This window comes from Buceros rhinoceros, unplaced genomic scaffold (assembly GCF_000710305.1).
Source record: "Buceros rhinoceros silvestris isolate BGI_N320 unplaced genomic scaffold, ASM71030v1 scaffold38783, whole genome shotgun sequence".
Classification (NCBI taxonomy): domain Eukaryota; kingdom Metazoa; phylum Chordata; class Aves; order Bucerotiformes; family Bucerotidae; genus Buceros; species Buceros rhinoceros.
In genome coordinates, this window is record NW_010406057.1 from 7,307 (window position 1) to 19,170 (window position 11,864).

An 11,864-nucleotide genomic window follows, 5' to 3' on the forward strand; every position below is an offset into this window, starting at 1 on the left:
CTTACTGGTCCCGTTGTTCCCCCCTCTGGGGGGGGGGGGGCATGCATTAGGGAGCACTCACTCACCTCTCTGAAGGCATCGCGGAGCTCTTTTACACCAATCATGTCTGCAGTTTCTGCTAGCAGCTTTGGTCCCATCAGCTCAACAAAATCTTCAAAATCCACATGGCCACCCACTTGGGACGAGATGAAAGACCATGTATAAGAACTCCATACATCAGCCAAGTCCAGCACTCACACTGCACCTCTGTGTGCCCCAGAGAGGGCTTGGTTTTCCAGGAAGCAAAGCACAGAAAGTGCAGGACAGTGGAAGGAAAAGCAGAGGTAGTTTTATACCGTCTTTGTATTTTTGGATGGTGGGCTAGGCAGAATGAGCCCAAGCTATTCCATCCTAGGCTGCCGTGGGCTGTCACAACCTTATGGCATCACGTATTAGGTATTAGAGGCTCAGTCGTTCTAGTGCTTATGGCAACCCTCAGCTGCGCCTGTGCAAAAGGGTACGGCAAGGGCACAGCATGATGCTGCTGCACAGCCTGGACAGTGCCCTGCAGCACTGGTGGAGTCCTGCTTCATTCGCAGTGGCTAACGTACATCCAACTGTTTATTCATCGTATTAGTGCTTTTTCTCACTTTTCCCCCTATCTGAAAGCTGGCAGTAACAGTCACAAATTCCTAAGCACTTGTGTGCCAGGGTTATCAGCTGCTTTTGTGTGCGACTGGTTGCATATGGCACAACTGTTTTCCTTCCCTTGACCAAGCAACTTGACCTTCTTACATCATCATGCGTCAGAAATCACATGCACTAAAAATCCTTTTTCCCATCTGGCTGAAGGTAATACCCTGCACTGCCACAGACAGGAGGAGACAGAAAATGACGGTGCAAGGCAAGGGGCACAAACACAGTTACAGTGAATAAAGATGCAGCCCATCCCCAGGAGCAGATCCACAACCACCCACCACTGAGTGAACAGCCCATTCGCCACCCATCTGACCACAGCATCTCCTTCTTCCCAGGCTTATTCTTCAGTCTGACAACAGCTTCAATATGACAATATCCAGAACCTGTGCACCAATGTGTAAGTGCCCACACCAAGGGCAGTTTTATACCTGACAGCATAAGCACAAAGGACAACCCTTCCACTCACTGTTCCCATACAGCACAGAACACACAGTCCCTTTGATAAGCACGAAACAAAGGCATCAACTTGTAGGGACCACAAACAAACAGGAGAGATGATAGGGAATGAAAATGAGAAACAGAAGAAGAGGGGGGAAAAAATCCAAAGGAAAAGAGACGGCAGGAGACTGAGAGAGCCTGAGGCAATGATGCAGGACCAGCAGCACCAGGGAGGTACAGCTAGGTGGGTATTACTCACAGTTCATGTTGATCTGCTGGGAGAGCTCTATTAGCTCCATCTCAGTAGGCATGTAGCCCATGGTTCGCATGCAGTTCCCCAGGTCCCTGCAGTTAATGAACCCATCCTTGTCTTTATCAAACTCCTTAAAGGCTTCTCTTAATTCTGTGGGAGTGGATCCAAAGAGAACAATATTGTCAGTGACACCTTGAAATACCTTTTCCAGGAAACCTCCTCCAAGAATCAGCAAATTCCAAGAATCATCAGCACTACATGAGGCCAAACTCCCTAAGATACTCCACATCTTCCCAGCAGATGTCCTTGCAAAGGGGCAAGGACTGGAGCAATGTGGAGCTCTCCTGCCAGGAGCACTGCTGACCTGTTCCTTACAGGAAAGCTTGCTTGGGCTACAAGTGTCATAAACGGATCATTGCCAAACTGCACTCCCTAAAGAAACCGAAACTAATGAGTTTTCCCAACTTTTAGCCCCGCACTCACTGTAGGGATATAGCCCTCACTGTAGGGATTAGCAGGTAAAACAGCTTTCCTGGAGCCATACTATTGTATCATGCTCTATGTTTTCTGTGGGAGCTGGGGTGGACAGTAGTTCCCTGGCAGCTAATATCCCATTACCTCACTTATCCTCCCACCCTGAAGAAGCTGGAATAGATGCAAATTCCTTCGTAGTCAGCACTCTTGCAGTTTTATGTATTCATTCTTTTACTGGGGTTCCAGGAATTATTCCAGTAACCACTTCCCTTGATTTGCACCAAGTTATTTTACCCCATGGGGGCCAACCTGGAAGGGCCAGCCAGTAGGTTTTCACAGGGAGAAAGGTGATACAAACAGTGACAAATTTTACCTTCAATTTCTTCTGGACGCAGTTCTCTATCCTGCAAAAAGAGAACATACTATGTTAAAGCTGTTTGCTTGCCACAAACATAGTTTCAGAATAGCTTTTATTGGTACAAACAGTTCTGGGACAAGCCAGAAAGTGAGAGAAGAAACAAGAAGGTGATGACATGTTTAATACCATCTACCTAACAAAGCTTCCCAGCTCTCGTCCCCAGCAGGAGGGGTGTTAGCATGCACGCTCTTCTGTAGGAGCCCCTCTCCCTCTCACAGGGGGATGATGGGTGCTCCCCCAAAATACAAGAGACCTAGGCCAGTCCAGTCATATGCATGGCCTCCCACCTGATGGTGCTATGAGCACCTTCATGAAACCCCTACATCATTCCCCAGCATCAAGTCCGGAGCCCCTCTCCCTCTCATATGCTGGACAGGGGGATGATGGGTGCTCCCCCAAAATACAAGAGACCTAGGCCAGTCCAGTCATATGCATGGCCTCCCACCTGATGGTGCTATGAGCACCTTCATGAAACCCCTACGTCATTCCCCAGCATCAAGTCCTGGAGCAGAGACTGTCTCCACGGCTGTTGTAGTCTCTTCTAGAGCTCTGACTGCATCTCCTACAGCAGCTCCTGCTGACACAGCCAGATCAAAACAGCTGGAAGCAGTCCCCGTAACCAGCAGGTCTATACCATCATCTGCTTGGATCACTGCTTGATCCTTGTCCTTCTGGCAGGACAGCAACAGCCATGAGCTCTCTTACAGCCAACATCCTAGTGCCATCTCCTACAGCCAGTCCCCACAAAAAGGCAGGAACTTCCCCCTTCCCCCCAGCCTCAACTCCATATACAAGCATTTTGAAACCAGGCATGAAGGCAGACACACAACATATATGTCATCAAGGTCATCTACAAACAAAACAGGACAAGGATTCACCATGTTCAGGAAACACTGCAACTTCAAACATCCAATCTGAATTTCTTGGAAGAAGGGGGAGGATATAAAAGAGTATAGGAAAATTCCAACACTGCACCGGGAAGAAGAGATGAGCATGGAAATGCACTGCTTTCTGGTTTAAATGACCTTTCTAATTCCTCTCATGGCTCCCAGGCAAATCCAAACCATCTGAGAATTTGGAAGCACAGAAACGCGCTCTCTTTTGTTGCCTCACTCTTGGCTTTTCCCATCAACCATGAGGATTTTCTCCTTGCCTTCCAGGTGTCCTCCAGCCTCACCACACATCCCTGCAGACGGTGCCCTTGATCAGTTTGAGAAAGATGATCCTTTGCTATTTAACCACAGGCTCCTCTGGAAATTCTAATAGCAGCTGCTCAGAGTGCATAGTAAACTAGGACACACGCTGGTTTACGTCTGTGCAAAAGTGGGCTGTGCCAGAGAAATGACCAGCTTGCCACTCATAACCTTCCCAGAGGCATCTCTGTGCTGGATGGAACTGCCGGAGCATGCTGGCTCTGCCATTTCATCCCTCACAGACCTGGTATTTTCAAACATGTCATCCCATTTGTTCTACTTTCATCAACAGCAAGTAATAAAACAATTCAAACTCCTTAGTCCGGATGCAGGAGACATTATTGCCCTCCTGCCTTAGATAAAACAGCAGATGAAAACCACCCGTGATCAGCACCAACACCTTGTGCACCTCGTTGCAGAGTTCGCAAACATGAATGCCTGGAGCTGCTGCTGCGTGCTGACAGCCAGCTCGGTGTGGCAGGAGGTGGAGGGGTATGATTACCACCGCCACGGTGCAAAGGGTGCCGTGACTTGCCCGCGGTAACTGCTGTCTTGTGAGAGTGGCTGGGGGGGGGCACACGGCCCCCCCCCGCGCCGCTGTCCCCAAGACATACCACCGCCACGGTGCAAAGGGTGCCGTGACTTGCCCGCGGTAACTGCTGTCTTGTGAGAGTGGCTGGGGTAGGACACAGGCCTCCCTCCGGCGCAGCTGTCACAAGACCATCCTCCTCACCGCTCACTGAAGACCGCGTTACAGCCAACATGACTGACACATGTCAGAAACGGGGGCTTCAGCAGCGGCTCTGATTTGGCATACCACGGCATTTGCATTTGCAGGGCTCTGAGCATATCTTTGCACATGCAGATTCTACCATCAGAGAGCCACAGACTGCGAATGCAAACGGAGGGGGAGGGTTTACGTCCCTCCAAAAATCTGAGTCAAGAGATAACTAACGTCATGAAGAGGTTTTCTGTTTTAAATTTGAAAGAAGATCCCCTAAAATGATAAAGGAGGAAAATTGCTTGGAAGAAATGGGCTGAATCATTCTAAAGCTTTTGGAGAACTTATGGAAAGAGGAATAAAACTGTTCAGAGAGTTTAGATCCTAGATATGAGCAGAGGTGACCCTCAGAGAGCCCATTATACGTAATGGTCTTACCCTCATTTATTTGTATTCTGTGAACAATAAAACTTGTTGGTCTAGAAAGTCAATAAAAGTAAAGCTGTTTATCAGATGCACTTATTCCACACCAGAGTAGCTGGAGATGTCTCTAACCCTATTTTGGAGATTCCTGGAGTACTGTGAGTTTCCATGGCCTAAGCAGGATGGATACCTGCCCAGCCATCAGCCTTCCGCGGGGGAGCTGGACCTATCTCTTACAACAGGTAGCTCTGTGCACGCCAGCACAGAGCATGTTTGTGTGAGAATACTGTGTTTTGTGTCTTAGCGAACCGGCACAAGAAATATGTGATGCCTTAGTGGCTGAAGCTTAGGAAAAACGAAAGCCCTTTGATCAATAAGGACAAATAATGACTCTTTTCTGGGTTGTTGGTTGCAGAAGAGATTTCAGAAATAAAGATCTAGGTGTCTCCTACAGCTGTGGATAACCATACCAACTAAGCCAGAGATTTCTTACAGAGGTAAGAAAGCTCTGACTCTCAGGTAATCGTGTAATTGGTTTCATCACAAGGATATGGAATGCACTGGTGAGTATCTGACAAGGCACATATTCACTCGTACACATGCATTAAAAGTGTGTTAACTGTATGTTTGTGTATGCCTTCAGATTCATGTTATTGAAGGGATCAAATGTTTCTGCGCACAGATATGTTTTACTTCTTGTAAAGATACAATACTGGGGTGCATATTTATGTATATTTAACATGTCCAGGTGCCTACATTTGCATTTACATACAAACACGTTTTTATTGTCTGTACAGAAATGCATACACTGGATCACACGAACACACAGTTACAAGCAGGTGTGACTGAATGGATAGATGTGGGGTTTCGCCATCGATCTGTGTAAGTACGATCTGGGTAGTAGCGTTTGGTGGCCTGGCAGTACTTGTGAATGGACAGACTGCTGTTTGGTTTATTTGGTTTATTTTGGTTTATTTGCTGCAGTGTCGGGCTAGGCATGTTGGTGTGCAAGAGATGGCGTCTGGGTCTCTGTGAAGAGGCAGATGCATGCTTATTTCTCCTGGTACTAGTGTGCTCATTGTCAGCTGATAGGAGCAGTATCAAATATGAGCATCTCTGTGGGACAGCTTGTTCCCAATACAGATGCCCTGATTTGCATTTAAGCGGCTATTTAGGCCTTAAAGGCTAATCTGAGCCTCTGGGAATGAGACGTGGATGTCTTGCTGGAATAACAGCTTTGAACACTGGACTCCTCCTGAGTCCATGTAATTATATAAGTTCTGAAGTCCTAGGCCCTTCTCTTGAGACCACATGATTATGCCTACTTGAGTGCAGGCTTGGATCTATCTTCCATAGCCGCATTTTTAGAATCCTCCTTTCTTGGTGTTTAGGCATGGGGTTATCTCGGCACATCCTTCAGGTTAGACATTTGCCTGTGATTGTATTTGCACTTGGAGCTGGAGCCGGGATGCTTGAGACCCAGGGATGGGGGTTACAAGAGTTCCACGCAGACAGAGTACGTGGGCAGCTCCGCATCCCCAGCTCACGTCCACATGGCTTTGTGCGTGTCTCACCCGGCTGGGTGTAACTTACGTACAGGCTGCCTGTTTTCTGCGAAGCCCTTCCTCAGGAAGATGCATGCTGGCCCCAGCAGGTTGTGCATGACGGCGCAGTTCTGGGCCAGCACCATGAGCGGACCCTGGTACTCGCAAGCCGATGACCCCTCTTCGCTCGTCTGGACAGCCTTATAGCACGTCTTCTCCTCATGGCGGATCTTCCCAGCCAACCAGCAGCAAGCAAACAACACAACAGAGGACGTTACCTCCCCGTCTCACCCCGCCGTTCCTCTGAAGTTTTACTGAACCGCCTCGCAGAGACATTATTGCTATACTTCCTTCATCTGGTCCACACTGCGTCCCCCCCACCGGTCTATTAGGATTTGTGCAGAAGAAGTAAGTCCAGAAGTTCACTTTCAAAAGCTGATAGAAGCACAGTCAACCAGGAGAATTTCGCTTTGAAACGACATCAAACTCTCGGCACTGATCACATCTACCCAGACAGAGCTCAAAGAGCCACACTCCCACTATCAGCCCCAAAGTTAGCAATCCCTTGAATGAGCGGCAAAGGCCAAGCACACCCCAATCCAACAGTATCTGTGCCAGCCTGTGCTTGGGGCAAAGCTGGTGTCAGAGCCATGTCAGCCAGGGCATTCCCAGGAGACCAGGCAGAGCCTGCAGAAAGACACTGTGCTACGCTCCACGTTACAGTTCCGCAACACAGCATCACACGCCTTACAGTATTATTAGAAGGCTGTTACCAGCATCAGGTAGCTCTGCCAACTGCAGGCTCACACTCCCCATGCCGCTTCTGATTAGTTACATCCTCAGGGTCTCAGGCAGTTACTGCACTGGCCCCTTCTAATCACTGACAGTCCCAAAGAGGAGATCGGGCACGGGCACAACATTTTTGTCTGTTTGCATTTGCACATTTTCCTAAAGTGCACATGTCCTGCGAAGCTCAGGCTCCAGAACAGAATCCAGCACTGGATTTTATAAGGAGGCACTGCTTTCCTTTTATAGAAATGCATTTCCCTGGCTCTGCAAGAAAACTCTTATCCTGATATTCCCATGCAGCTATAAAAAGCCAGCACAACCCACAGGACCCTCGGTTTTATAGAATAAACATTAATCATACATCAGATTCCTCTTCAGGAATGATTCTACTTTTACAGCCAGTGTTCCCAGGGGTGATCAGAGAAGCTCTGTCAACTGTCATTGTCTCTATTAACTCTTTCCCTAAAGCCTGAGGTGCTTTTTCAGGCTAAAAGACCAGATACACACACACACCCTCCAGTCACACTCGTCTGAGTCTAATTGTACCTACTTGCTGTGTCTGCCATGTGCTATTATACTGCACACATGGTTTGTAGTTCGCCTTTTTGTACGCAGTCTTAACACCAATCTGCTCGTGTATAATGTCATGTGAATATCAAACATCAAAACAAAAACAAATGAAACAACAAGCCATGGAGAAAGAAAATGATGAAGCAGGAAAGCATTTTCATTGGAGTCATGGATGAGGAAGGAATCTGTCCCTGATTAAATCTGACACATAGGACACTTGTCCTTAAAAACCTGAAAGATGAGCATCCGTCCACAAATGGCATATTACTAGCTCAGCTAAATGTCAAGGCATCTGTGTTGAACTGCACAGCTTCATGAAATCAGTGCAATGTATTTTCAAAATTATCAGCTTTATTTCCTGGCACATTTTTCAGTTTAAAATACCAAATAATATGAATCACTTAAAATAGCCCACATCGGCAGTGAAGCCACGTGAAAGACTGAGGGCCCCACAGCCCCTAATCCGTGCTTGCTGACCCTTCCAGTCAATAGAGTTTATTACTAAGCCACAGAGCAGTGCCACAGAACGGTCTTCTCATATTTTCCTGTGTGGATAGAGCTTGCCAGTTTGATGAAACAGTTGTCAAGAGCCACCGAGGATCCTGACCAGACAACCCATCGCAGTGACAGGACAGCAAGACCTCAACAGGGGCTCCCTGCCCTACTCTGCCACTGCAGGCAGAATTTAGGGCACTTGATGTTCCCTCTGCAGCAGCCCCCAAGGTTTCTCCTGCAAGTGGTCCCACAAGTTCCCTCCACCTCATTCCTCCTGTATCCCAGCATATCTGGGAAGGGAGCTGTGACATGGGTATGGGGTGAAGCAATTTCAGCCACCCATTAGAGGGGAAAAAGCAGCATGCACGACACGGGAGAGGCAGTGGCAGGACTGGGGAACTCAGATTTCCCTTGTCCCTTCCCTGAGCAATGGACCACTATCCTTCCTGGCTGGGTCTGGCCCTTGGCTGTGCCAGACCAGCAGGTTGTGGAAGGAAAGAGACCAGGCTGATTTAGAGATGGCCATAGTGATGGCAAAGGGTGGCAAAGCGAGGGACCTAGGTACCAAAGTTTTTTTTTTTTCTGCACAGCAGAAGCACAACAGGATTCACTTCGTTTTCCTGCCTAAATGTCAGAGGGACTTTGCACAGTGGCAAGCCCAGAGGGGCTGCTTCACCCTGACTGCAGTGACTCTCAGAGGAAAGGCAGCCAGCCTGGCCACTGGGATCACTGGGTAGACACTACGACAGTGGGAAAGTGAAGCTGCCAACAACAGCCCTGGAGACAAAGCCTGAGCATTGCCACCTGAACAGACAAGGTACACCTCTTTCAGCCAGTCCCAGGTGTCTGAGATTGACTCCCAAATTTTGGGTTGAAAATACGTATTCAAGAGATCAGCCTGTCATCCAAGAGCAGCTTTCACACCCGTGCTCTACAGTCCCTCCTCTTTACCATTTCAGCAAAATGAGTTTGCCCAAGGTAAAATCTGAGAAAAAACCCCAGGATCTTAAAACAGCCAAGGGAAGTTGTGCCATGTTGAGACTGATCTGCAAAGTCTCCACTATAATCACACATGTCATTATCAAAAGAACAGCAGAGCCCCAGGACCTGTCGGGATGAGAGCCTCGGGCCTTAATTCATGGCTAGCTGGAGAGATGGCTGAGAAATTCTCTAATTCAGCTTTGCAACTTTCTCTCTTTAGTCCTGCCATCCCAGGCCTTCCAACTAGGCACAAAGTGCATCATTCAAAGCAGCTTTCAGGAATTAAAGCATAAATTACCTAAAAGACTGACAACACAGAGCTTGTAAGTTCTTGAATCCATTTTGATTCAAGCAGCCTGGCCACACGTCAGACTTTAATTGCAATCGCCTTGATCATGATGGGCACTGCTGCAGCCAACTCCTTTCATCGCAAGCTGGAGGTGACCTAAAACAACCGAGTCGTGTTTTCATACGCACAACATTTGGGGGAATCACAACTACTTCTGCCTCTCCCTGAAGGTCACCCTGACCTAGGGACTTGTCTCAGCACTGCCGAACAGATTGGTGATGAATTCCCTCCTCACGTATCCTGGCTCCCTTGCAGCAGCACTGTGCCATTACTGACTCTGTTTACAGCAGCCAAGATAACCAGCAAACTGTGTTTCTACAGGGACACAAATCGCCAGCCAAAAGAATCTCCCTGCTAGGGAGGCCCTCTCCCCAACAGCTCTCTCCTAGAGGAGCTTTCCCAGGTGACAAGGTCTCCTGGGTGGAGCATCCTGGCAGTGGCATTTCACTGTCAGCAAGGTCTCCACAGAGGTAGCTCCTCATTGCAATGCTTTGGGTGCTTCGCATAACTTTTTCATTTACGAGGAGTGACTCGCACAGCTTTTTGCTGAGTGATTAGATTTGCAACAATGCTAAGCGAGAACTGTGTGGCTGACAGATACACAGTGCCGCAAGACCGTCTTCAGTCAAACAAGAAGTATTTCTGGGGCATGTCATTCCCATTTCAATCTAGTTCCTAACAGCAGAATCATTCCTGAATCTAATTCGTCCTGGGATCACTGTAAAACTGCAGCACAGAGCAGACCACAGGTTGAAGCCTAACAGATACACATGGCAGCTCACAGATGAAGTCCAGCTGGGCCCAAGCATATAGACACACAGGCCGTGCTGACGTGCAACGTGATGCATGAGCACACAGCCAGGGCCCAGTGCATCTACTCACAGAGGCATGGACAAGCACATCACAGAGAAAAACATACTTCTGTACCCAAACACATAAAACAAAACTAGACGTGTGCATACACAGGGATGGATATACACAAAAATACACACACATCTACACACAGGCTTCTGTGAGAATATCCACTAGCAGGTATACACACACACAGCGCCACACAAGCAGGAATACATGCGTGACACACACAAATTCCCCCCCCATACACTCACAACAGACACTGCACGCCAGCTCACGCTCCTCAGGGTGTGTCTGTGGAGACATAAAAAAGCTAAGGACACACACATACTTCAGACGGGCTCATTAGGTGCACGTACACACCAAGAGGAATACATACAGACACATGTCCATTCACAGGCACATGAGTATATATCCCTACAGAAACAACACGTGTGACTAGACTGATGCAGATATCTCCCAGCTGAAGCACATGAACACAGACAAACTCACACGTATACACACATGGTAAGATGCCCGTACAGAAGATGTGCGCCAGCACGCTGTGCACATTGACAGCACAAGCTTGCACATATCCCCAGGACAGCCACACACACACACACGGAGCAGGACCCAAGCCTACTCCCGTGCATGCATACATACACATGTATTTACACACAGTACGGCTCTCAGCATCCCAGGCTCTACTGGCTGCATTTGCACGAGCAGCTCTTACAAAAAAAGTCTGTGAAGAGAGCTGAACCCTTCACACACATCTCCGTGTTTCTCCCACCTCCCATTCCCATCTGCCCGCAACGTCACCCATCCCAAGAAGCAGGGCTGGAAACGCACCACGCACTTTGATTCAGGGAACATACCTTTTTAGAGAGGTTTCTCAGTGGAGACTTCACACAGTTGCCCATAATATGTTGAGTCTGCCTTTCCGGTGGACTTGGTTATAAAGGAACTGAAGCAATTGATCCCATTAAAGGTATTCCTTGGGAGCAAAGCAAGAAAGGCAGCGCCAGGCAAATCCAAACAGCTACTGGCTGCTGGGGCTTCCCTCTTCAGGGAGCTTTTTCTCTCTCTGCCTCTCTCTCTCCGTGTTTTTACTTTATGTTCACTTTCTTGAAGAGATGAAGCAGGAAGGAGAGGGAGGGGAGAGAAACAGACAGAAAGAGAGGGAGAGAGAGAGAGAGTGAGAAGGGGAGAGAGAGGGAGGCGGATGTATAATCTACATCAGATTAATGTTCAAATCCCTCCCACCCCCCTCAATCTGCAGGCAAGATTGTTTCACTCATGGGAGAGGGCTGATTCAGGGAGAATTAAAACAGAGGGGCACTGTGAGAAGTGATTTCAGTGATGAGTTCAGTGAATCCAGCTAGTTTGGGTCCACACAGCCTCTGAACATCGCATCCCTGCCCACCCCCATTCTAACTGCTCTTGGCTTTTCAATCACCAGAGAGCTAGGCTGGCAGAGAGCAATCCACTTAGGGGCTTGGAGCAGAGTCCAGAGCTTGTTTTGGAGCAGAAATGGACCACTTATCTCGGTGGCACCTGTTTCAGTTTATAAATACCGGCAGACCTAGAAGTCCCTCATTCTTTTTCTGCCATGGTGGAAGCAAGACTGGAAGCAGCGGTTAAGGGACCCTACAACACTCTCAGTCCCAGGATAGTAATTTTTAACCACAAGGGAGAGACCTTGAG

The 11,864-nt window shown here is 48.3% G+C and overlaps 1 protein-coding gene across 2 annotated transcripts in view; it reads right to left on the bottom strand.

Moving 5' to 3' along the window:
- The window catches only part of CABP1 (calcium binding protein 1), a 14,290-nt gene extending 2,969 nt beyond the window's left edge, over positions 1-11,321 (bottom strand). The window contains exons 1-5 of one of the 2 annotated variants that reach the window (XM_010133941.1): positions 11,036-11,284; positions 6,196-6,372; positions 2,217-2,247; positions 1,376-1,519; positions 66-175 (exon numbers count right to left, since the gene is read on the bottom strand). In XM_010133941.1, coding sequence (XP_010132243.1) covers positions 66-175; positions 1,376-1,519; positions 2,217-2,247; positions 6,196-6,372; positions 11,036-11,080 — 507 coding nt within the window. In that variant the 5' untranslated portion in view covers positions 11,081-11,284. Of the gene's footprint in view, positions 1-65; positions 176-1,375; positions 1,520-2,216; positions 2,248-6,195; positions 6,373-11,035 lie in introns of both variants that reach the window. The other variant, XM_010133942.1, reaches the window with a different exon arrangement.
- Positions 11,322-11,864: the final 543 nt, after the last annotated feature.